The sequence below is a fragment of the Hypanus sabinus genome, chromosome 19, assembly GCF_030144855.1.
Source record: "Hypanus sabinus isolate sHypSab1 chromosome 19, sHypSab1.hap1, whole genome shotgun sequence".
Classification (NCBI taxonomy): domain Eukaryota; kingdom Metazoa; phylum Chordata; class Chondrichthyes; order Myliobatiformes; family Dasyatidae; genus Hypanus; species Hypanus sabinus.
The window spans coordinates 19522498-19549996 of NC_082724.1; the positions used below are offsets into that span (position 1 = coordinate 19522498).

General features: G+C 39.1%; 1 protein-coding gene and 1 long non-coding RNA gene across 3 annotated transcripts in view; one reads left to right on the forward strand and one right to left on the reverse strand.

Annotated features, from left to right (window-relative positions):
• The window catches only part of LOC132377774 (constitutive coactivator of PPAR-gamma-like protein 1), a 138221-nt gene that overhangs the window by 12311 nt on the left and 98411 nt on the right, over positions 1–27499 (reverse strand). For both annotated transcript variants that reach the window (XM_059944120.1, XM_059944119.1), the window contains 4 exons: positions 26881–26995; positions 25016–25225; positions 13161–13344; positions 3253–3391 (listed from right to left, as the gene is read on the reverse strand). In XM_059944120.1, coding sequence (XP_059800103.1) covers positions 3253–3391; positions 13161–13344; positions 25016–25225; positions 26881–26995 — 648 coding nt within the window. The remainder of the gene's footprint in view (positions 1–3252; positions 3392–13160; positions 13345–25015; positions 25226–26880; positions 26996–27499) is intronic.
• LOC132377777 (uncharacterized) lies at positions 1679–22268 on the forward strand. The gene is made up of 3 exons (XR_009506768.1): positions 1679–1858; positions 20543–20996; positions 21885–22268. It is a non-coding gene; the product is annotated as an uncharacterized LOC132377777 (long non-coding RNA).

Consider the following 27499-nt stretch of genomic DNA (forward strand, 5'->3'; position numbering starts at 1 on the left):
TTCTAAAACTGCACTGGAGATGCACAGAGGAAATAACAAGAGACAAGGCTGAATCTTATGGGCCATTAACTGTGGTTAAGCCTGTTACTTAATATTTTTCCCTCAGGAAGTTGGCCAGATTGCCAAAACCCATAGAGGTCAGTGTATGTTTCACCTCCCAACCAATCCGTTATCAGGTAAGAGATTGGCATATAGCTGAAAGCTTAATCTCAAGCCCTATGCTTTGGCTGGAAGTCTCTATGCACCTGTTGTCTTCAGCAAAAAGGTCACTAAGTGATTGAGACCCCAGCAAGGAATGGTGTCTCCAGCTCATTCTGGGATGGGGTGGAGAATGGAAGGTAATTAGATCCCTTCTCATACACAAAGAAATGGTATAACCGAAGAAATTGTACCAACGGTTTTCCCAGTCAACCATCCAGGAAGATCAAGTATTGTACGTCAGAATACATAAAGCTGTATGCCAGAATCCACAACCCCCTTCAAGTCAAGACTGATATTTGACAAACATGCCAGACTGTCAAATTCAGTTGGGAATTAGTCATACAGCAATACAACACATACTGTATACAGTATCTGATGAACCTATCCAGATGGTCAATCTTCCTCAATACCCCATCTCACACTCTCAACTGATTTACAAGCAAGCACCTATATGTCACTCTTCTTCCCAATAGATTACTGTTTAACCTGGATGAATCAGTGATAGAAATACCTGCAAAAAGTGAATTATCTTGATTTATAAACACAAGATATTCTGCAGATGCTGGAAATCCAAAGCAACACACACAAAATGCAGGAAATACTCTGCAAGTCATGCAACATCTATGGAAATGAATTATAGCCTCCTGGGTAGCCTCCAACCTGATGGCATGAACATCGATTTCTCTAACTTCCAGTATTTTTTTTCCCTTCCAGCTTTCCTCTTCTTCAATTCCCCACTATAGCTCCCCCTTAGCTCTTCTACTCTCTTTACCTAACTGTCACCTCCCCCGGTATCCCTCCTCCTTTCCTTGGTCAACTTTCCTCTCCTACCTGGTTTCTACTTCTGAAGCCCTTTAACTTTTCTACCTGTTACCTCCCAACTTCTTATGCCATTCCTCTTCCCCCACGCACCCAGCTTCACCTATCACCTTCTAGTTTGTACTCCTTCCCCCTCCCCCCACCTTCTTATTCTGGATTATCCTCCCTTCCGTTCCAGTCTTGATGGTAGGTCTCGGCCCGAAACTTTTTACTCTTTTCCATAGATGCCACCTGGCCTGCTGAGTTCCTCCAGGATTTTGTGTGTGTTGCATAGTATTGTGAAGTCTGAGTGATGCTGTATAATCTAGCCTACTGGGATGTGACTGGCGGACTAGAATGTACGAATGAGACAAGACAGGAATCACAAGCAAAACTGGCAAATCCTGAAACAAAGAGCAAGTTATCTGAAGTTGGAGAATTCTATGAGCTCTGCAGGGAGGGTGCAAATAAAAAAAAACTCCTTCAGATTAAAGTAACATATTCTGTAAAATTATACAAAAAATCTACATTTATGCCTCAAAACCTCAGCACTCATGTGGTATTATACTGGTCACAAATCAATTATAATATAAAATGATTATTTTATATCATTTTATTCTGTAAAATGTTTATAATATGATATAAAATTATTTTGTTTTTCAGACCTCTTGCAGTTGTCTCGAAAAAAAAAACTTTAATTCATTTGAAAAAACAATAGTATTGGGCTGTCCTTTACTTAGGATTGCTTGTTTCCTGTTATTGATAATGACAAAGGCAAAAACATCTGAGCACACACCAAAACCAACATGAAACATTGGGTAGATTTTCTTCAAGTCTCTTACCATTGGAATACCACAAGGTCAGTTTAAGAAAATCATAGGTGCCTATTAATTTCTAACTACTGTCATCAGTGAGAGAGAAAATTGCATGCTTTATGTCAATCTTCTGTGTGCACATCCCAGTTAATTGCACATCCCAAGTTAATTACAAAAAATCCACCCTACAATCTAAAAGTTAAGTCTTTGAATTTATTTTCATGCTTCTCACAAAGATGAGAAACATGAAAATTTGATGCTAGTCAGTCAGAAAGAAAGGAAAACATTTTCTCAAATAAAAAGTATAATATACATTTCTACTGAGTATAATTAATCATTTAATTATTGTACTTCAGCAAAAATATGAAGCAAATTGCTTTGGAACATTATACTGGCTGCATAAGATAAAAAAATTCTCCTCAGGCAAAGTAAAAATAAAACGAACAATAGCATGTGGTTAGAACCAGACTATCAATTTGTTTAACTGAGTCTCAGGATATTTTAAATGCACAGTAAAATTGCTAAAATGCAGTTCTATATCAAAATAAATATTGTTTAAGCAATATAACTGAAAACTTAAATGCTAATTTATTAAACAGATTATATTAACTATGTTAAGGGTTTAAGTTTAAATTTCATGCCCCAGCACAAACATTCTAAAAACTGTCGAAAATCCATAGCAATTAGAAATATAATATGCTTTAATTGTTGCTTTGGCAAAGAAAGACATAATTTATATAACATATTTCATAATCCTTTCAGGGTATCCCAAAATATTTTATAGCCAATAAAGTACCTCTGAGATAATCATCGTTTCAATGTAAGAAACAAGGCAGTCAAACCGTGCACAGGAAGCTCCCACAAAAATGCATTACAACAATGATCAGATTGTATGTTTTATTAATGGTAATTTAGGGGTCTTAACACCTTGGAATCTTTTACATCATGTAAGAGACCAAATGTGGCTTTCTTTATCATAGAGAACATGGGCTTTGAAGATTCAGTATAACACCTCAGCAAATACTAAAAAGAGATAGCAGTAACTTCATATACAAATCAATTTTCTCCACCCACCATGGAATATCTCAATGGAACTGCACATAGATCAGTAGTGAAAAGGCTCCTAAACAGGAAGATATTAATCATGCTGCAAGCAAAACTGTTTTCCTACCCCAATTGAAAGTGATGTTGCTTTGTGACACAAAGTAATTGATGAACTGTAGACAAGTTTAGTGATATTTAACTAGTATCTATTACTTGGATTCTGTTCAGCATCTTTAAAAGACCAATTCATCCTTGTTGCACTGGAAAATTTGTTCCTTTTTATCTGATTTTAGTTCTAATTATTTAAATGTTTCATGCCATGAATTCAAACTCTGTAAGAATATGAACACAGTAAGTGGATGTAACACAATTAAATCTACTGTAGTCATCATACCCTCTGGCTGGTCCTCCCACAGAAACAACTTGCAAAGGGAAAGCTGCTCTGCCACGCCCACGTTTGCTCCCTGCCCACTGGCCCACAACTGTCCCTGCGATCTCCAGTTTTCCTCCCTGAGAGGGCATTGGCTGAACACCTGCAAATGAGAAGTTGTAATTAATACATGTATATTCTTTAGCAGATCAAAACGACAATGGAAAATATAAAACCGTATCAAAAAATCTTTGATAAATCTGCCAAAAAAATTACCAAAGTGAAAAGAAAATTTCTGGAGGTCAAAATATACAACATTAATTGCCACACACTCTACAAACACACATTCCACAGCTGCATTATATAAACATTCTGCTACATCTTAAGAATCCTTTCAAAGACTGCTAAAGATCTACTATTCTGATAGGTACAGTTGGTGCAGTTACCAACATGCTGGAGCTCCTCGCTAATGAAGATAGATTAGTATTAAGTTATCCATCATCAAGCAGTTAATTTGCCATGCAGAAGCAATTAACAAAAAAATTAGTTACACTGCTTTTCAAAGCCAAAGAATCACTTCTTCCAGTTTCAATTAACCCCAAATAAATAATCATATGATTGCTTTTATTAAAAAACACTTTAAAAACTCAGCCTCTTTTAGAACTGATAAATGATTGTGCCTCAAGAGAAAGTTCAAGCTTATTGACTACATATATACACACAATCACACATACAACCAAACAACATTCTTCCAGACCACAGTGCACACAGCACATAAAAAAATTACCATAAATAAGTTAATATTAACTTATTTCCTTCATATACGTTACCTGTAACTGTCACAAATAGAGTGCAGCAAGATCCCAGTGATCCTTTTGGCAGTTTCTAGCTATCCTCTGTAGGGCCCTGTGATCTGAACCCTTGCACCTACTGTCCCACACAATAATTGAGGCATGACTGCGCAGGCGCGTGAATGTCAGCGAGTTAGACTGGCAGGAAGAATTTAAAAAGACAGTTTTATACAGCAGGCAACAGAGTAGAGAGAGTCAGTGTAGGAGGGCTTTGGCTGAACGGGGCTTAGGCAATAATGGGTTGAGGTGAGGTAAGTTACTTGTTAAGAATAGGAACAGGAAGCACAGTATGCCTGCGAAGCCTGTGTTCTTTACAGGGTGTCAAATGTAGGATGTTCGGGCTCAGAAGGGTAGGGAAAGGAAGAGGATGGCAGCAGTGATAGGGGACTCTATAGTTAGGGGGTCAGACAGGCAATTCTGTGGATGCAGGAAAGAAACATGGATGTTAGTTTGCCTCCCAGGTGCCAGGGTCTGGGACGATTCTGATCGTGTCCATGATAACCAGAAGTGGGAAGGTGAATAGTCAGAGGTAATGGTACATATTGGTACCAATGACATAGGCAGGAAAAGGTAGGAGGTCCTGAAAACAGACTACAGGGAGTTGGGAAGGAAGTTGAGAAGCAGGACCTCAAAGGTAGTAATCTCAGGATTACTGCCTGTGCCACATGACAATAAGTATAGGATTAGAGTGAGGTGGAGAATAAATGTGTGGCTGAAGGTTTGGAGCAGGGGGCAGGGATTCAGATTTCTGGATCATTGGGACCTCTTTTGGGGCAGGCATGACCTGTACAAAAAGGATGGGTTGCACTTGAATCTGAGGGAGACCAATATCCCGGCAGGGAGGTTTGCTAGGCTATTGGGAAGAGTTTAAACTAGAATTGCTGGGGGTGGGAACCAAACTGAAGAGATGGAGGAAGGGGAGGTTGGCTCACAAATAGAGAAAGCTTGCAGACAGTGTGAGAGGGAGAATAGGCAGGTGATAGAGAAGGGATATGGCTCAGACTGATGGTTTGAGATGTGTCTATTTTAGTGCAGGGAGTATCATGAACAAAGCCGATGAGCTTAAGGGTGGATCAGTACTTGGAGCTGTGATGTCGTGGCCATTAGAGAGATTTGGATGGCCTCAGGGACAGGAATGGCTACTTAGAAGGCCAGGCTTTAGATGTTTCAGAAAGCACAGGGAGGGAGGCAAAAGAGATGGGGGTGTGGCACTGCTGATCAGAGATTGTGTTATGTCTGCAGAAAAGGAGGAAGTCATGAACAGGAAGGGGTCAATAACTCTACTGGGTGTTTTTTTTTAATCGACCACCCAATAGTAAAAGGGACATCGAGGAGCAAATAGGGAGACAGATTCTGGAAAGCTGCAATAACAACAGGGCTGCCATGGTGGGAGATTTTAATTTCCCCAATATTGATTGGCATCCCCTTAAAGCAAGGGGTTTAGATAAGAGTGGAGTCAGGTGTGTTCAGGAAGGTTACCTAACATAATATGTAGATACGCCTACAAGAGGAGAGGCTGTACTTGATCTGGTATTGGGAAATGAACCTGTTCAGGTGTCAAGTCTCTCAGTGGGAGAGCATTTTAGCGATAGTGATCACAATTCTGTTTCCTATATCATAGCATTGGAGAGGGATAGGAACAGACAAGTTAGGAAAGCATTTAATTGGAGTAAGGGGAACTATGAAGCTATCAGGCAGGAACTTGGTAGCATAAGTTGGGAACAGATTTTCTCAGGGAACTGTACAGCAGAAAAGTGGCAAACATTCAGGGCATTCTGCATAGGTACGTTCCAATGAGACAGGGAGAGGATGGTAAGATACATGAACCATGGTGTACAAAGGCCATTGAAAATCTAGTCAAGAAGAAAAGCTTAAGGAAGGTTCAAAGGCCTTGGTGAGCAGGATTAAGGAAAAGCCCAAGGCATTCTACAAGTATGTAAAGAGCATGAGGATAAGATGTGAGAGAATAGGACCAATCAAGTGTGACAGTGGAAAAGTGTGCATGGAACCTGAGGAGATAGTGGAGGTGCTTAATGAACACTTTGCTTTGGCAATTATAGGGATGACTTACAGCGGAATGAAAAGTTTGAACATAGACATTAAAAAAGAGGATGTGCTGGAGCTTCTGGAAAGCATCAAGTTAGTTAAGTCAACAGGACTGGATGAGATATACCCCAGGCTACTGTGGGAGGTGGGGGAGGAGATGGCTGAGCCTCTGGCAATGATATTTGCATCATCAATGGGGATGGGAGAGGTTCTGGAGGATTGGAGGGTTGCAGATGTTGTTCCCTTGTTCAAGAAAGGGAGCAGAGATAGCCCAGGAAATTATAGATCAGTGAATCTTACTTCAGTGGTTGGTAAGCTGATGGAGAAGATCCTGAGAGGCAGGATATATGAACATTTGGAGAGGCATAATATAATTAGGAATAGTCAGCATTGCTTTGTAAAGGCAGGTTGTGCCTTATGAGCCTGGCTGAATTTTTTGAGGATATGATTAAACACATTGATGAAGGTTGAGCAGTAAACGTAGTGTATATGGATTTCAGCAAGGCTTATTGAGAAAGTAAGGAGCTATGGGATCCAAGGGGACCTTGCTTTGTGGATCCAGAATTGTTTTGCCCACAGAAGGCAAAGAGTGGTTGTACACAGGTCATATTCTGCATGGAGGTTGGTGACCGGTAGTGTGCCTCAGGGATCTGTTTTGGGACCCCCTCTCTTTGTGATTTTTAGAAATGACCTGGACAAGGAAATGGAGGGATGGGTTAGTAAATTTGCTAATGATACAAGGTTGGGGTTGTCGTGTACAGTGTGGAAAGCTGTAAGAAGTTACAGTGGGACATCGATAGGATGTAAAACTGGGCTGAGAAGTGGCAAATGGAGTTCAACCCATGTAAGTGTGAGTTAGGTCAAATATGATGGCAGAATATTATATTGATGGTAAGACCCTTGGCAGTGTGGAGGATCAGAGGGATCCTGGGGTCGGAGTTCATAGGATACTCAAAGTTGCTGCTCAGGTTGACTGTGTGGTTAAGAAGGCATAAGGTGTATTGGCCTTAAGTTCGAGAGCTGAGAGGTAATGTTACAGCTATACAGAACCACTTGGAGTACTGGGATCAGTTCTGGTCACCTCACCACAGAAAGGATGTAGAAACTATAGAAAGGGTGCAGAGGAGATTTACAAAGATGTTGCCTGGATTGGGGAGCATGCCTTATGAGAATAGATTGAGTGAACTTGGCCTTTTTTCCTTGAAGCAACGGAGGTTGAGAGGTGACTTGATAGATGTGTAATAGATGATGGATAGATGTGTAATAGATGATGAGAGGCATTGATCGTGTGGATAGTTAAGAGGGTTTTTCCCAGGACTGCAATGGCTAACATGAGAGGACACAGTTTTCAGGTGCTTGAAAATAGGCACAGAGGGGATTTCAGGGGTAAGTTTTTTATGTAAAGTGTTGAGTGCGTGGAATAGGCTGCCACTCCTAGATAGGTACATGGAGCTTAGAAAAATAGAGGGCTATGGGTAACCATAGGTAATTTCTAAAGTAAGTGCATGACATGTTTGGCACAGCATTGTGGGCTGGAGGGTCTGTATTGTGCTGTAGGTTTTCTATGTTTCTATGATGCAGTCAGACAGCACACTCTCGATGGTGCTCCTGTAGAAAGTGGTTAGAATGGGAGCAGGGAGCCTTGCACACCTCAATTTGCAAGAAAGTGTAGTAGATGTTGCTATGTCTCCTCAGCTAATGAGGGGGCGTTGTGGGTGCAGGATAGATCGCCTGTTATGTGCACACCAAGTGACTCCATGCTTTTCACTCTCTCCATGGCACGACCATAGATGTGGAATGGAGATAGTTGACCTGCATGATCCTGAAGACAACAACCATTTCTTTTGTCTAGTCCGTGTTAAGACTCAGCCTGTTATTCTCGCATCATTGGACAAGCTGCATCTGGCAGTGTAGTTGTGAGTCAGCAGTGGGCTGAGCACACAGCCCTGGGGGGGCCAGGCACCAGTGATCAGTGTGATGGAGCTTGAGATGTTGTTGCTAACTTGGACTTCCTGGGGTCTTTCCGTAAAACAGCCCAAAATCTACTTACAGTGAGGAGCGTGGAGTCCCAACGAGGACAGTTTACCCACCAGCCTCTGAGGGATGATCGTGTTAAAACTGAGCTGAAGCCAATGAACAACATTCTGGTATGAGGCATTGTTTTCTAGATGGGAAAGGATAGAGTGGAGGGCTGAGACTATCACATTATCAGTGAATTGGTTTGATTGGTAGTCAAACTGGAAATGGTCCAATGTAGCTGGAAGGTGGGATTTTATATGATTCATTACCAGCCACTGGAAGCACTTCATGATTATTGAAGCAGTGCTGCTGGGTTGTAATAGTAAATGCCACTTACTGTCACACTCTTGGGTACTGGAATGATGGTGGCTGTCTCGAAGCCTAAGGTACAGTGGACTGTTTCAAAGTGATATTAAAGATGAAATAGGATCTAGTGTTTTCGCGGCATATATAATGAATAAACTCTTCTCGGGCTTCCAGCCAGATACTAGTATCAATTTTAATTGATGTTTTGATGACAAATTCTGCCATATTCATCAGGGATCCCTGATGAAGGTGGCAGAGTTTGTCACTGAAATGCTGGTTAAAATTGATACCTGTACCCAACTGGAAGCCTGAGAAGAGTTTATTTGATATTAAAGATGTCCGTTAAGACCTCTAATAGCTGGGCTGCACAATCTCTCAGCATCTGACCAGGAATGCTGTCCAGCTCTGCAGCTTTGTGTGGGTTTACCTTGGCTAGGATCCACCTCACCTTGGCTGCAGCCAGACAGGTGCCTGTCCTCAGTGAGAGGGGCTTTCCTCGATGTCACATCATTCATTGCATCAAATCATGCATAGAAGGCATTAAGTCTGTCAGGAAGGGAGGAGGCACCATCACTGATGCGCAGGGTGGACTTGCAATCTATTATCTTTCATATTTTTCCTCAGGACTAATAAAGTACAGGAGCCTCAGGACTCACACCACTAGGTTCAGGAACAGTTATTACCCCTCAATCATTGGGGTCTTGAATCAGTGGGGATAATTTCATCTGCCCTATCTGCAATTGTTCCTACAACCTATGGACACCATATACAACTCTGAGATTTATTCTCTTGTGGGCACATACAGCAAATTCAAGAAACAAAATAGAATCAATGACAGACTGCACCCACCAACAGATCAGACAACTAACCAATGAGCAAAAGATAACAAACTGCGCAAATACAAGCAATAAATATCGAGAACATGAGATGACGAGTCCTTTGAAATAATGCCACAGAGAGACTCTTGGGCATTCTGAGGGTTGTGCTTGATGGGTGCAGCAACAAAATGGCAATAACTGAAAATGTGCCTCTAGTATTATATTTACCTGATGCTGGAAAGAAATACATATATGGGTTAGGTCGAAATGAAAAAAAAAACTCCCAACCTGGATTAACCACAATACAGAAAATTCCTTTCCCATTGGACAAAGCACACATAAATTCATAAGAGCCATAGAACTGTACTGCACAGAAATGGGCACTTCAGCCCAACATGCTCATGTTGATCTCTTAGTCCATCTACATTAATCGTATTTGCCCACAATAAATTTGCATTTAAATGCATGCCTAAAGATCGCATAAACAAGATCTAAAGATCACTTTCCATTTACAAAATGTTCCCCTCAAATCTCCTGTGAAACTGCTTTCTCTCTCCTTAAACCTCTGCTCTCATGCTTGTGATAGCCCAACCACAGGGAGAAGGATTCCATCTACTGTATATCTGCCTATTTTATTTTTTATACCCCTTTCACATCATCCCACAGCCTTCTTCTCTTAAAGCCAGCCTATCCAATCACTCGTAACTAAAGCTCTCTAATGCAGGCAACAACCTGCTGAAGCTCCCTGGTTCCCTCTCCAACGCAATGATAATTTTGCCTACAGTGTGGGAGCCAGAATAGCAGACACAATAATCCAAGTGCAGTCTAACATCTCATTTTTTATATCCTATGTGCAGAATATGAAGCCAAGTATGCCATATCCTTTCTTCACCATACTATCTATCTGTGTTGCCAGCTTTCAGGAAACAATGGACTCAAAGCCCAAGATCCATCTGTTCAAAAACAAGAGCACATACAATTTACTGCTTACTGCATATGCCATAATTTATTTTAATTGTTACTCACTCAGTTTTGTGGCTATTTCTAATCAATTAAAAATGGCTCTGCACGGTGAACTAACAATTTGAACTGAACTAGGCTCATTCAAAACAATTACATTGCAATACATTTACAGGTACTAAATAATAATACCTTAATAATTTCAGTCCCATAAAACTAGGGTCAATTATAACAAAAGTCAACTAATCAACACAGTAATTCAACATATCTTTTAACTCTCTCGTATTTATATTATCAGATTATGTAAAGGTGAAAATAAATAATAGCACGACTATTTTTCCTAAAAAGCATTTCATACTTCCTGAAGATGAGGAGAAAAAAAAACATTGAAAAATGTCATTGACGGTGGATGTTGTCTACATGGACTTCAGCAAGGCAAGTGACAAGTTCCTGTATGGGAGGTTGGTCAAGTCGCTCGGCATTCAAGTTGAGTTAGTAATTGGATTAGACACTGGCTTTACAGGAGAGGTCAGAGAGTGGTAGTAGATGGTTACTCTCTGACTGGAAGCTTGTGACTAGTGGAGTGCCACAGGGATCGGTGGTCAGTCATTTGTTGTTTGTCATCCATATCAATGATCTGGATGACAATGTGGTTAACTGGATCAGCTAATTTGCGGATGACACAAATATGAGGGTAAATCGGAAGACTATCTAAGCTTTCATTGGGATCTGGACCAGCTGGAAAAATGGGCTACAAAAATGGCAGATGGAATTTAATGCGAACAATTGCATTTTGGGAGGACCAATTAGGGTTGGTCTTATACAGTGCACTGTAGGGCACTGAGGAGTGTCTTCAGAACAAAGGCATCTGGAAATGCAGGTCCATAATTCATTGAAAGTGGCATCACAAGTAGGTAGTGTCATTAAAAAAACTGCTTTTGGCAAATTAGCCTTCATAGATCAACGTACAGGAGTTGAGATGTTATTTTGAAGTTTTTTAAAATGTTGGTGAGGCCTCCTTGGAGTATTACATATAGTTCTGGTCACCTACCTATCAGAAATATGTAGATAAGATCAACAGAGCACAGAGAAAAATTACAAGGATGTTGCTGGGACTGGAGAATCTGAGTTATAAAGAACATTGAATAAGCCAGAACTTTATTCCCTACAATGTAGAAGATTGAAGGGAGATTTGATAGAGGTATACAAAATTATGAGGGTTATAGATAGGGTAAATGCAAGCAGGGTTTTTCCACTGAGGTTGCATGAAATGACAACTAGAGGTTATGGGTTAGGGGTTTAAGGTGAAATGTTTAAGAGGAATACAAGGGGAAAAAGTGGAACAAGCTGCTAGTGCAACTGGTGGGTGCAATTTTGATTTAAAAGAAACTTGGATAGGTACATGGATAGTAGGAATATGAAGGGCTATGGTCTGGGTGCAGGTAAGCGGGACTAGGCAGTTTAAATTGTTCGGCATGGACTAGATGGACCAAAGGGCCTGCTTCTGTACTTCGCGACTCTAAAAATTATGCAATCACTTGCCGAAGCAAACTTGCAGCTAAGTAGTTGTTTGATGGAAATATTCAACCATGTCCTAATGCTCAGTCTGATTTGGATTAACACTTATTCAAAAGCTGAGAGGTTATTAATAAACTGATGTTATTTATCACCTGGTACAGGTCAGAGAACAGAAATGGGTCACTCTGCTAGTTTTGGCTTCAGGCAAATCCAAAGATTCAGGTGTTTGCTGGAAGGGAATATACTGAGTAAGGCTGCAGTTATCCAAGTCTTTTACAAGCTAAGATTAATCCAATTCTCAATAAGCATTGTTACTCATATTTTATTTATAGATTTAGAAGCACAAAATGCTTTATTGTGCTAAATCCCAAGATTTGTACCTGCGAAAATGAAATTAATTTCGACAATGGATAGCCGAAAATCCACTCCAACAAGTTGATTACTGAACAGAACAAAGTCAGACCGCAATGAAAGGTTTAAAATGTTATACCATAGAAAGAGGTACATGCTGTTTACAAATAATTAAATCAGGTACTTGTGCAAATTTAAAATTTTGGTGCAAAGATCAATCTTGTCAAGGTAAATCACAAACATCAGTGAGACAGAACTTTCATATTACAATACTGAAATTCATATTACACATTTTAAATTATTTAAATCAGTTTCTAAAATTGGATTATCTAAGATCTTGGACTTCTGTTTGACACCATACCAGACATCCCACCTCTCCCGAAGTTCTGGGAGTCTCCCGCATATTGATAGCGGCTCCCTGATGCCCGCAAATTATATACAACATCCCATAAATCGATATTTTTGAGAGCAAGCTAGAGGGAGAGAGAGCGAGCGAACGAGAGGGGGAGAGAGAGAGAGCGAGAGAGCACACCATGGCAGAGTGTTCCAAAAAAGAAAATATACTTCACCCCAGACTACACTAAAGTGTACCCGTGCCTAATAGGGGTCAAAAATAATGAGAATGTTGCTCACCGCACTGTTTGCAACAGTGACTTTTCTATTGCCCATGGTGGGTTAAAATGTAAGAAACATGTTGAGGTGAGTTTAACACGTGTCATTCGTTCATTATTTAAACTAGCTGGCTAGCTGCTAAGGAGATACTCTTGCAGATATTCCACCTCTCCCGGAAGTTCCAGGAGTCTCCCGAAAATTGATGGTGCTACCTCCCTGAAATGAGTTTTTGCAGGGTGGGATGTCTGCCATACCACATGTTGCCAAGACAGCTATTTAACCTAGTACTTTGGAATGTGAGTTGATCAGTCATAACTAAAATCATATGTACAAGTATTTCAAAGCTACAATAAGCTAGCAAGTAAAATAAAACGACGGTTCAGAAAAATATATACTTAAACTTAAATGAACTTTCATGCTTAAGAACAGACAAAATAGTAATGCTACTTACCACCCACACCTCTTCCTCTACTATGGTGTGACAGCATTGGTCCAACATGTCGTGGATAAACTGCAGTCGGATAAAAATGCATAGTTGCTGGAGGAGGATAAGCAATAGGATGACCTTGCCTGGTAAGGTTTAAGCCTTCCAGAATGCTCTGACGCATCTTCTCAAGTTTTGCAGCTTGATCAGCCTAAAATTAATTGTAGAATATTTGTATTCATTCTTATATTATTAGTCCCTCAAAACATTACTAAAGCTCCAAATGGTATGAATACAGAATTCCCCAATTTCAGGTGATGTGCCCCACTTTGTCCCTTACTCTGTCTTTTTGAACAAGCCAGGCCTTCTTTCCAAGCCACCGCTGCTAGCCACTCCAATTGCATCTGTGAAGCAACCCTTCCTCAGCTGGATCCATTTATTGCTCGCCAACTCTTGTACCAGCCCTCTTCTTCAATTCTTCACTCCTTTTCATTTCTGCTCTGCTCTTTTAGTTAGAGTCATAAAGCACCACAGTACAGGGAAAGGCCCTTCAGCCCATCTGGTATGTGCAGAATTATTATTCTACCTAGTCCAATAGAATCACACCTGGGCTACAGCCCTCAATGCTACTTCCATCCATGTATCTTATCTAAATTTCTCGTAAATATTGAAACTGAACAAGCATCCACTACTTTCACTAGCAGCTCGTTCAACACCCTCATCACCCACTGACTGAAGAAGTCCCTGTCATATTCTTGTTAAATATTTCACTTTTCATCCTTAACCCATAACCTCTGGTTCTAGTCCAACCTCAGTGAGGAAAGCATGCCTCCCTAAACCCTATGTATACCTTTCATAATTTTGATGTTCTAACACCATTAATGTATTTTTAGATGTTAATAAGAAGTTGCAGAATGTTACTTAGAATAAAAGGTCTGTTTTCTAGTGATGGCTATGAAGCTAATGGATTGTTATAAAAATTCTTCTAGTTCTCTGATATCCTTCAGTGAAGGCAATCCATTGAGGAGCTTGTCTTTTAGCTGCTTACTGAAGTAGTCTGCAAGGCATTCTGTTCAGAGGTTAATGGAGAATGGATATATACCAATCATATTAGCAATGGGTTAAGATTTATCAAATCTCCCCTTCTTCTCTTAGGCCCCAAGGAATAAAGTTCTAACCTATTCAGCCTTTCCTTGTAACTCAACTCCTGAAGTCCTGACAACATCCTTGTAACTCTTCTCTGTACTCTTTCAATCTCATTGATAACTTTCCTGTAAGTAGGTGACAAGAACAGCACAATACTCCAAATTAGGCCTCATCAACATCAGAATTAGAATCAGGTTTAATATCACTGGCGTATGTTGTGAAATCTGTTGACATCTTATACAACTTTAACATAACATACCAGTTTCTGTACACAGTACTTTGAAAGATCAATGTACTGAAAGATCTCTTTACAAACTCCACCTGTGACACCACTTTCAAGGAATTATGGATTTGTATTTCCAGATCCCTCTGTTCTACTACACTCCTGAGTGCCCTACTATTTATTGCGCAAGTCCTACCCTGGTTTGTCCTCCCAATGTGCATCACCTCACACTTGACTGTATTAAATTCCATCTACCATTTTTCCAGCTAGTCCAGATCCCGCTGCAAGCTCTGACAGCATTCCTTACTTTCCACTATGCCCCCAATCTTGGTGTCATGCTCAAACTTGCTGAGCTAGTTTACTGTATTTATCATCCAGATCTTTGATATAGATGACAAACAATGACGGAACTAGCACTGATCCCTGTGACACACAACTGTCACAGACCTCCAGACACTCTCTGGTTTCTCCAGCAAAGTCAATGTCGAAACCTATTTTTACCTCATCTTGATTGCCAAGCGACAGAACTGTCTTTACCAGCTTCCCATTCGGGACCATGCCAAAGATCTTATTAAAGTTTATGTAGATAACCTCCACTGCCTTTTCTTCATCAATTTTCTTGTAAAACTCTGTAAGATTGGTAAGACAGATGAAGGACCTTGATTCAAAACACTGACTGTCCACTTCCCTCCACAGATGCTACCTGACACGCCGAGTTCCTCCAGCAGCTCTTTTTTGTACTCATGTTCCACAATTAGATCCAAATCTTTAAGTATTGTTATGATCAAACTGATTTAGACATTGAGTAAAAATGGCAAACATAAGAACACTTTTATAAATCTTAACCCATTGCTGATATGACTGGTATATATCCATTCTTCATTAACCTCTGAACAGAATGCCTTGCAGACTACTTCAGTAAGCAGCTAAAAGACAAGCTCCTCAATGGATTGCCTTCACTGAAGGATATCAGAGAACTAGAAGGGTTTTTACAACAATCCATTAGCTTCATGGTCACCTCTGCAGAAAACAGACTTTTTATTCTAAATAACATTGTGCAACTTCTTATTGGTATCTAAAAATATATTAATGGTGTTAAAGTATCAGAAAATTGTTGTGACGCCAATTAATTTTGACTAGTAATTGTAATCTAAATTATTTGGTTGTTCAAGGGTTTAGGACATTTTTACTATTAAACAGAACATGTGCTTAGCTCTTCTAATCTTCATATCACTGAAACAATCATGGAAGCACAATATCGCCTTTTCATCACAAAATGTTTTGTATTTAGCTGAGATGCAAAGACAGTGCACAAATATTCATTAACATAATTATCTATAAAACAAATGTAAACATATGTGAGGGAAGACATTTAACCCAATAGAGTGTCTTGCAAAAGCATTCAGTTCCAACTCTTTGCTCATAAAAATGAGTATTACAACCAGGGATTTTGAATAACTTAAATGAGAATTTTTATTTATGAATCACGTGCTCCTTTTTCTCCCCCACAGTAGAACCAAAAAAATCAAGGAAAATTGTGAAACATAAAAAAAAAATTCAAAAACTAAAATGTCAGTAGTTCAAAAGTATTCATCCCCCTTTACTCAGTACTTAGTTAAACCACCTCTTACAATTATAATATCCAGTCACCTTTTTAGATAAGACTCTATTAGCTTTGCACAACATGATGGAGCAAGATTTTCCCATTTCTCTTTACAAAATTGTTCAAGCTGTGTCAATGTAGTTGGAGAATGGCAGTGGACAGCAATCTTAAGGTCTTGCTAGTGATGTTCGATTTTCTTCATTTGAAGTCACTCTGTGGATGCTCTGGCACTGTGCCTTGGTTCATCGCCCAGCTGAAAGTTTTTATCAAGGATCTCCCTGTGTTTAGTAGCATTCATCTTGCATTAATCCTCAACAAATTTCCAGTCACTGCTGCTGAAAAGCATCCCCATAGCATGATGCTACCTCCAGCATACTTTACAGTAGGAATTGTGTTACCTGGTTGATGTGCAGTATTAGATTTATGCTAGACGTACTGCTTAGTGTTGAGGTCAAAAAATTTCACTTTAGTCTCACAAGATCTTCTTCTACATCATTTCAGTATCTTCTAATGACATTTTGCAAAGACTTTACAGGCAAGATATGCCCTTTTGTCTTAGTCAGAGTTCCTTCCTTGCCTCTCTTCCATAAATACCCTTTCTGGTGCAAGGCCTTAGAGATTGTGGAGCCACGAACGTCTTTCTCAATCTTTTTTATTCAGTTTTGAGTAGATAAACATAGCAATGATAATGATACAAAGAGATCGGGATTACATTAATTAATGGTTAACGTATACAGAAACAAACTCTGAGTAACATGTGTAATCTAAGCCTCCCAATCTTTTAGCAACTAAACATGAAAAAAATTTTTAAAAATTGACAGAAAAAAATCCCCCTAAACTAAAAAAACCCAAAATAAAAACAAAAGAAAAGCTGGGCTGTCATGTTTCATTGGTTAAAATCATTATTTGTCATTAACTCCACTCCTCTATACACAAACAAAAAGTTATTAAGAAGGATTCGAGAAAGGTCAGCTTACATCATATGAAAATGTTGATTAAATGGCCTCCAAGTTTCTTCAAATTTAACCGAAGGGTCGATAGTGCCACTCCTAATTTTTTCCAAGTTTAAACATGTTACAGTTTGGGAAAACCATTAAAATGTAGTAGGGCATGAACATCATCTTTGGTTGCAGCCACCGACTTCTGCAGCTCATTCAGAGTGAACGTTGGTGTCACAATAACATGAAGTGCCATTCTTCTCTGGCGACTAAGTTTAGAGGGGAGGACTGACTTAGGCAGTGTGGCTGTGGTTTCATATTTTTCCAGGGTTCATAGTCAGTGTCTTTGAGATGGTCATTTTCCCTTCCCAGATTTGAACTTCTCTATTATCATTTCTCCTGACTTGTCTTGAATGTGCTTTTGTCTTCATTTTGATTGGCCTGTTGAAAATCTGCAACGCCATTGGACCTTACAGAGAGTGCAGTTATTTACTCTTATGAATTCACTAAAAACAAGTTATCCTCTAATTTTCTAAATCAACAAATTGGGTGAGTTGCACCCGAGGAATGTTTACATAGCAATCACAAAGGAGATGAATACATTTTCCGCCTCACAAGTTTTGGTCTTTAATTTTTAGTAAATTGTTGACAGGTTTTAGACTTTTTCTTTTGATTTGAAAAGATGCACAATGTTTTGCAATTAGTTCAAAAAATCCTAGTTCAATATACTTTAAGTTTAGAAAATGAGACAGTAAAGTGTGAAAACATTTGTGGGGCTGAATACTTTTTTAAGTCACCAGATATTTGCATTATTTGAATGGGTTGAGGAAATAGAGTTAAAGTTCAGTTTTGAAGGCATATCTTTAAAAAATACAGAAGAAGCTTCCCTAGAACCTAATATTACAAGAATTATTTTCGTTCCTCTGTATAATATATAAATAAAATTAGTAGCCAAAACCAGTTCATCTACAATTGGTTGTTTTAGAACACATAACAAACAATGCAGCACAGGAACAGGCCCTTCTGCCCACAATGTTGAGCCGAACCAATTAAATTAGTAATCAAATGGTTAACCTAACTAACCTCTTCTGCCTACACAACATCCACATCCTTCCATTTTCCCTCAAACTCATGTGCCTACCTAAATACCTCTTAAAAGCCTTTCCCACCACCCTAGTCATCACATTCCAGGCATCCACCACTCTGTTTAAAAACCTTGCATTCTTTTAGACTAACCCCCTCTTACGTTAAATACATGTTGTCTGATGTTAGGCGTTTCAACTCTGGGAAAAAGACACTGTCTGTCCCCACTTATAATCTTAAAAACGTCTACCAGATTTCTCTTCAGCCTCTGCCATTCCAGAAAAAAACAGCCCAAGTTTGTCCAAGTTCTCATTATAGCACATGCTGTCTCTTCGAGGCAACATCCTGGTAAAACTCTTCTGCACCCTCTCCAATGCCTCGACATCCTTCCTATATTGGGGTGACCAGAACTGTTTTCAATACTTCAATGAGGCTTAACTACTAGAGTTTCATAAAGCTCAACATAACTTCCTGACTTTTTTTTTTACTCAATCTATGATAACACACTTAATTTGCAAACTTACTGATCAAGCCTTGTCCATTCACATCCAAATCATTCAAATAAATAATGAATAACAAGGGTCCCAATACCGATCACTGAAGTACACTAATGGTCACCACTTCCATTACAACATTTAACCACCACTCTCTGCCTCTTACATCCCAGCCAATTTTGATTCTCAACACTCTCTCGATTCCATGGAACCTAACCTTGCACACCAACCAACCATGCAGGAACTTGTCACAGATCCAAACTGACAACGTCCACTGCCCTACCCTCCCTACCTTTTTGGGTGTTTCTTCAAAAAATTCTACATGGTTCATTAAGTACGACTTTCCATGCACAAAACCATGTTGAGTACTCCTAATCAGGCCGTTGATCCAAATAGTAGTAGATTCTGTTCCTCATAATTCTCTCCAGTAACACCTGCACTACTGATGTCAATCTGACTGGACTGGCTTGTCCTTGCTACCCATTTTGAAAATGGAACAACATTAACCCCCTTCCACTCTTTGGGAGATTCACCAGTGGCTAACGATGAAGCAAATATCTCTGCAAGGGCTTATGTAATTTCCTCTCTAACCTCCCAAAAAGTCAATGGATGCATTCAGTCAAGCCCCGGGGATTTCTCCACCTTAATGTGCTGTACAGCAGCAAATATCTCCTCAGTAAACAGCAAGGAGAAATAATAATTAAAAATACTTCCCATCTTCTGCGACTCAAGACAGAGGCAGCTCTGCTGATCCTTCCAGCCATCCTTTTACTCTTACTTTAGAAACTCTTAGGATTTTCCTTAACCTTATTCACCACACCCATTTCATACCCTCTCTTTGTCCTCCTGATTAAGAATATTCTTAAAGTTTTTAGCCTCTTTTCATTTGAGCAATTGTCAGCTAAATATAGCTTACCAAAACCTCGCTTTTTCGACAGTTACAAATTAGAGACTTACTGTGATCTCAATTATATACATTTCCTAAAAGTCCTGATAACAACTTATTAGATGTAGTTACTAATTTGAAAACTTTTCATAATGGTTCAATATCCAGTATTTTTGGCATGTTGCTGGGAATGAGAAATGCTCCTTTAGACAAAATTAAAAATCTCTGGGAACAAGATTTACAGACTTCAATTTCTGAGGAAATTGGGAATGAAATTTTTAAACTGGTTAACACTTCATCGTTGTGTGCCCGTCACTTCCCCCTACAAATTAAAGTGGTCCATAGGGCCCACATGACCAAGGATAAGCTATTTCATTTTTATTTGGATATATCTCCCTATTGTGATAGATGTAACAATGGAGAAGCTTCACTAATTCATATGTCTTGGACATGTCTGAGTCTTGAAAAATACTGGAAGGCAGTATTCCAAACTTTCTCTGTACTTTTCAAAGTAAATTTTAAGCCTAACCTTTTGACTGCCTTATTCAGTATTGTTGGAGGAAAAGATATTATTTTGGAGACATCTGATTTGCACCTTTGGGTTTTATTTTTCTTATAGCTAGGAGGGCACGTTCTGCCTACTTACGCTCAATGGTTACGTGATGTTTTATGATGCTTAAATTTAGAGAAGATCCTTTATTCAATTTCTGAATCTAGTTAAGACTTTCAAACACTGTGGGGACCATTTCTGAACTATTTTCAAAACCTTTGATTTGCTGTTAAAGTACTGATGTTGGTTAATAACATGTTTCACTATATGATAAGGATTTTTTTCCCCCTTTTTTCTTTCTTTACCAAACAGCTTCAATCTTAGTAGTGGGCTTAGAATCTTATTTTTGTATAATAAAATTATCACATTTCAATATTACAACTTAATTTAATTTACATGAATATAGGGGTAATGAGATTGCAAGTGTGATTCAAATATAACGTATCTGGTATTACTTAATCTTTTTTTTTGACTTATAATATACAGTCGGCCCTCCTTATCCGTGAGGGATTGGTTCCGGGACCCCTCGCAGGTACAAAAATTCACGGATGTTCAAGTCCCTTATTCAACCTGTCTCAAGTTTCTGTTCACGAAAATAATCACGATCGCGATTGAAAATAAAGAGGAAATAATAAAGCGATCAGAAAGAGGTGAAACACCATCGGTCATTGGAAAAGCATTAGACTAGTCGGTCAACGATTGGAACAATTTTAATGGATAAAGTGAGAAAGGTTCTGCCCCGATGAAAGCTACAATTATTACTAAGCAACGCAGTGGTTTAATTATTGGGTTTTGGAGTTTGGGGTTTTTGATCCTCACATCAACCCGGCACGGCGGAGAGCACACTCAATAGCGGTCTGTCACTGGATCGAACTCAGGAAGAAGTTTCTGAGCTCGGCGCTGAAACATACATTCTTAAGTGTTTTATATGCATAGAAAGGTAAATTATATACTATATACTAAGACAAACGTTTGATTAACTGACGCTCAATAATACCGGATGTACCTGTTCCGACTTACTGATTAAGAGAATTACCTATTTTTTCCTATCCCGATCCACGATAACCCGCACACATCCTCCCGTATACTTTAAATCATCTCTAGATTACTTATAATACCTAATACAATGTAAATACTATGTAAAATAGTTGTAATACTGCATTGTTTAGGGAGTAATGACAAAAAAAAGGTCTGTGCATGCATGAACAAGTGCTGGAAGAGCACTTCTGGGTTTTCGCAATTCGCGGATGGTTGAATTCACGCATAATCAATCCCAGTCTCCTAAATACAAAGTATGCTTCCTTCTTTTTATTGATCAGAGCCTCAATATCTTGTCAGCCAAGGTTCCCTAAACTTGTCAGGATTGACAAGTTAACAGGAACGTGCCGTTCCTGGATATTTGCTATCACAACTGAAAAGCCTCCCACTTGCCATTGATTTATTTCTTTTTACACATCCCTGCTGCAGTTTTCGACCCTCATCTGTGACCATAGCCTTTTCCCATCACTATCTTAAAACTATTAGAATTATGGTCCCTAGAGCCAGTGCTCCAGGACTCGCACTTCTGTTACCAGCCATACTTTATACCTTAAGAGGAGATCCAGTATTACACCTTCCCGAGTTGAGCCCTGTATATACTGACTCAGAAAACTATTCTGACTATAGTGATCCTCTCCTTCTTGCTTTTAAATCCCACTCATATGCGTTGGACGATCCCTCAAGAGTGTCATTCGTAAGTTTTAATGTCTTTTTTTCCCCTTTCAATGTGGATGGGGTTCTGTCAGAGTCCTCGATCTTTAGCTACACTCATAATGGTTCTTGCTCCCAGGGCTCACTGATCAACCGTTTTTCAACATGCCAAGGACGCAGTCCAGAAGATGTGTGCACTTTCGGGGTTCTGAGGCTTTGCAGCACTGTGGATGAGCTGATTCCAAGCTGGTGTTGCTGAATGAAGCATCACAGGAGAAAATGGAACATCACAAACAATGGATTGAATCACTCTCTCTCATTCTTGATGGTGGGGGAAGAGTTTGCTGCCGACTCTTGAGTTGGAGAACTCGAAAAAAAGTTGGGTGAACAATTAGTTTTTGTTGTACTGCAGATCATGGTCTTTCTTTTGAGGCTTTACTATTGCATGCTTGGTGGGTGGTGGGTGCTGATGCTTTTGTTGAAATAAGTGGGGGAGGGGGAGGGTTGATGTTTGTGTGCAGGGGGGAGAAGGCTTTGGGGTTGTAACATGTTTATGCCAGTTATTCTTTGAGATGCTCTTCTGTTCTGTGGATTCTGTGAAGTGTAAACATTTCAGGTTGTATACATTCTCTGATATTAAATGGAACTACTTGAACCTACATTCTGCTGTTATCGTCGCTTATCAAAAAAGCTATTCCTCCTCCTTGCTTACCTGTGCATTGGTCACACCTGTAGCATTTATATCCTGGTATATTAAACTGTTTCTTCTGCCCTTCTCTCAGCCACAACAGCTTCTGTTAGGGCTGGAACATTCGAGCCCTCAAAGCCAATCCACACCCTTGAGTTTATCTAACTTATGTGTTAACCTTGAACAATGACATAAATGCATTTTATCTGATTATTCCTTTCATTGACTTTACTGTATTCCTGGCTTCTGACTGCTAGATTTGCTACTGCTCAAAGTCCCACACCCCTCCACCAATCTAAATTAACTATCTTCGAGGAATTAGTTCAAGGAAACCCTGATTCATTAGTTCAATGAATTCGTTTAGAGTGAAAATAATGTGAACTTAGCTTCACCAACAATCATAATAATAGTCCCTTATTCAAATAGATTACTTGACAGTACAAAGAAGCCAATGGCCCATTTTCATGCAATGGGGTTCGGCTCATTGATCAAACCACTGATTACTTTGACTATGACAGATCAGATAATGTCCATTAAAGTTTTAAACATTAAGTTAAATACATAGAATAGCATCCTGTGTCATTTCAAACTGAACTGTTCAGAGCTGCCTTTGCTATTATATAAATCAAAAAATTATGGTTTATTTTACAAAGCTGATCTTTATTAAATGGGAATACACTGGTACTTTCATGCTTGCTTTGACCATCAAACACGGAGGCATTTTCACAAACTCCCACAATCCCTGATGACCCTGTGACTTAAGTCTCTGAGGCCAACATAGGAGCATCCTTTAGGAGGATGGATCCATGGAAAGCATCCGGCCCAGGTACCTGGCCGAGTACTCCTCGCTCCGGCAGTCTGAGGTTTCAAGCAGGCTTCCAATTATACCATCGCCTAAGAATGTGATAACCTTGACTCAATGACTATCATCCAGTGGCACTTACATCCAGTGTAAAGTGTTTTGAGAGGTTAGTGATGAAACATATCAACTCCTGCCAGAGAAGTGACTTGGATCCACTTTAACTTGCTTAATATCACAACAGGTCAACAGAAGATGCCATTTCATTGCCTCTTCACTCAATCCTTTAACATCAAGCTGCTCTTCATTGGCATTCAATACTATCATCCCCTCAAAATCAATCAATAAGCTTCAAGTCCTAGGTCTCAATACCTCCTTGTGCAACTAGATCCTTGATTTCCTCACTTGCAGACCCCAGTCAGTTCAGATTGGCAATAACATCTCCTCCACAATTCCACTGACACAGGAGCACCACAAGGCTGTGTGCTTAGATCCCTGCTCTACTTGCTTGACATCTCCAATGCCATAATTAAGTTTGCCAATGATACCGTTACTGGCTGAATCAAAGGTGGTGACGAATCAGTTTATAGGAGGGAGATTGGAAATCTGGCCGCGAGATGCCATAAGAATAACCTCTCATTCCAAGCCAGCAAGACTAAGGATATGATCACTGATTTTGAGAAGAGAAAATTGGAGGTCTATGAGCCAGTCCTCACCAGGGGATCAGAGATCAGAGAGGGTCACCAACTTTAAATTCCTTCACATTATCATTTCAGAGGATCTGTCCAGGGCCCAGCACATAAGTGCCATCATGAAGAAAGTACGGCAGCACATCTGCTTTCTTAGAAGTCTGCAACGATTCAGCAGGTCATCTACAACTGTGATAAACTTCCATAGCTGTGTGGCAGAGAGTATATTGACTGGGTGCATCATGGACTAGCAGGGAACCACCAATGCCCTTGCATGGAAAAACGACAAAAATTAATGAATTCCGTCTAATCCATCATGAGTAAAGCCCTGCCCACCATTGAGCACATCTACACAGAGCACTGTCGTAGGAAAGCAGCAGTCATCCAGCCCATGCTCTCTTCTTGCTGCTGCCATCAGGAAGAAGGTATAGGAGTCTCAGGAACCCTCTTCATTCAATAATAAATTCACTCACACCATCACTGAACTGTTCCCACAACCTTATGAACTCAGATTCATAGATTCTTCATCTCATGTCCTTAATATTTATCGCTTATTTATTCTTGGTATTTTCTCTTTCTTTTTGTATTTTCAGTTTGATGTTTTTACTTTGCACATTGGTTGTCCATCCTGTTGGATGCGGTCTTTCATTGATTCTACTGCGCCTCCTGTATTTACTGTGATTGCCCTCAAGAAAATACATCTCAGGGTTTTATATGGTGACATATTTGTACTTTGATACAAAATTTATTTTGAACTTTGAACCCTCATAGCACTGCCCAAGCAGGATGCAGCAATGGGGAGGTCAGGGTTTGCCCCGGGCTTCTAGCACAACAGAAGACGTGCCAGTATTTTTAACCTGTCATTAATACATTTTTTATATATCTATCTATCTATAATGCTATTGCAAGTAGTTTTATTGTGGATTTTATTACTGTTCTCATTGCCGGGAAGGCATCCTTTGTTATAATCAAGAGACCAGGGTAAAATAAAAGTACATAGTACAAAATATGCCAATGTCGTATTTTTAAATGTATTGCTTTTTATTCAAACATTAAAAATTATTTGATCATTGCACATTTATTACAATCCATACCTGACCATCGCAGAGGTCAATCAAGGGTATCTTTTCCCGGCTCACTTTTATAAGCTTGCTTTGGAAAAGTTTGCCATCAAAGTACATCCATGGACAGCAGTGTTCCCATGGAATTGGCTGCCCACAAGCATCATTTGCAAAAAGTGCCATATCGACCCCACTCATAAACAGGGCTCCAAGTTGAATACCACGGGGATCCAGGCTTTCAATCTGAAAACAAAATCAAAATATGATGCAAGATGACTGTCAGTTAATTCTGTGATGCTAAGTATTTCTACTGGAGACCAACAGAATCATCTACTTACTGCAATTGAGTGACAATGTTAGCAGCTTATTAACAGGGTCTTTCCCTGATCCCCAATGCATATTTTACGCAAAGTGCAATATATAAAACTGAGCAGGGATCCTCCACTATAGGTGGTTCTGTTCAATAGTTTCAACTACATTCGAGCCCCATACTTCTGTATCAGGAACTGGGCTTTGCTTGCCTCTTACTGCCATTCCAAACACCATCTGTAGCTTCCTCTCCAATCATTGCTAACTCTATAACCTAAGCAGTTTAGAATTAACCACATTAGAGCACGTACAGCAGAAGAACAGAAGTAGCACGGTTTCCTTTCTCAAAGATATCAGTGAACCACAGATAAGCTTTACAGCAATCCTGCAGCTAATCTCAACAGAAAATATCTCATCAGTCAGGTTTCATCAGAGAATAGTGAACCAGGTTTTTTGGATCATCAGCCAAGGCTTGTGCTTTATTTGTTTTTTGACCAAACCCAACTTATAAGATTAATTAAGTCACCATTTGCAAACATTCCTGAAAAGGAGGGGAATGTTTCCAAAAGCGAATTAAGCCAATTCAAAAACTCAAGTTTACTTTACTGTCCTAACCTGGGGTCCATGTAACCCTGGCTTAATGGTATTGGTCCATGGCATAAGAAAGTTTGGGAACCCTTGTTGTGTAAAACTTCGTAATTGAAAATATTAACTTCTCCTGACCAAAATCCTATGATAAGAGTGATTATACATATGGAGCAAAGTTTTCCCACTGGCATAATATTTTAGAGGACCAAAAGCACATTGCAACTTTTCAAATGTTTTTAATAAAGAGAATATGATAATGTGCAATAATTACTCTACTTGGAAATCAAAGCTGATTGTGTCAGTTTACATCTAAAACAATAATTTAGTAATCCAATTCCTGTAATAACATTGGGTTATTATTGAGACATGTCTGAAACTGAACTATTAACAAAGATGTGTTTGATGACATAGAAGTGTTACAGATTTTGTGAATCAACCAAAATTAGTTTCCTTTATGCTTATACCTTGAGATACCAAAAAAAAGGCATAAAAATTCTGGGTGTGAGCTTACATTCAAAGTGGCTATGGGGGAAATTCAACAGACACTTCCTGGTAGCCAAAATTGCAGTCATTCACCATTTTTTCTCTACTCTTTGCCAATCACATCACATGGCCACTGCCCTTGATTTACGGGGATTGAATTTTGAGCTCCAGTTTTAAATAACTGATAGAATTCACCACTTCCATTTTGCATTACCTCCTTTATGACTTCATTGCACAAATGGAAGAATAACTTAAATGAACAAAAACATAGGTTCAAAATATTACAAAACGTACATGCTGCCCTGAAGATTACTATCAATTTATAAAGCAATCATATACAAATTTCATTTAAACACAACAAATAAACACTTAATATAAACTACAAACAATAACAGTATGCTTTAGAAATCAATGTTTTTGGTCCAACTTCCAATTTTGGTTTCCACCATTTCAATTTATGCAAGTGTACAATTAAAAAAAAATGTATCAAATTCTTTAACAGAATCAGTGTTGATTACCTTAAGCTCCTGCAGCTGATCTGGTTCATAAAGTTTGGGAGATAAAGCCTGTGCAAGGAATGCATCGAGTTCATGACGACGTAGAATCCTTACTCCTGGCCACTGCAAAAGGTAGCTGTAACAGATGTACACACAGGCTATTTCAGTTAATTTTCTAATCAGATATGTTATTCTAAACAATGATATTGTTAATTAACAAACTAAATAAAGATTGCTTCTTTTACAAATACTAAGATCATACTGGTTGGCAGTTACATATAATTCAAATAAAACTGTATATACACATCGCTAATTAGATGCCAAAAATCTGCTCATGATATATCATCTAAGCTACTATTTCAGTTTTTAGAAAGGGGTGTCAGTACCCAAAAATAATAGAGAGCACTTCAATTTCGATTTGCTTTACTTGAGGTGAATGAAAACCATACTTAAGATGATTCAAAAACAAAATCACTTGATAAAAATAGCTTGTTAGTCGAATGACTTGACCAAAGAAAGCTTGTAAAAGGTATTCATTATGACATTTAGCAAGTACATCCACTGCACTTTAAAATTTACCAAGGCACCAAAATACAACAGCAGCACTGCAAAGGAACACTAAATTTAAAAAAAATTAAGT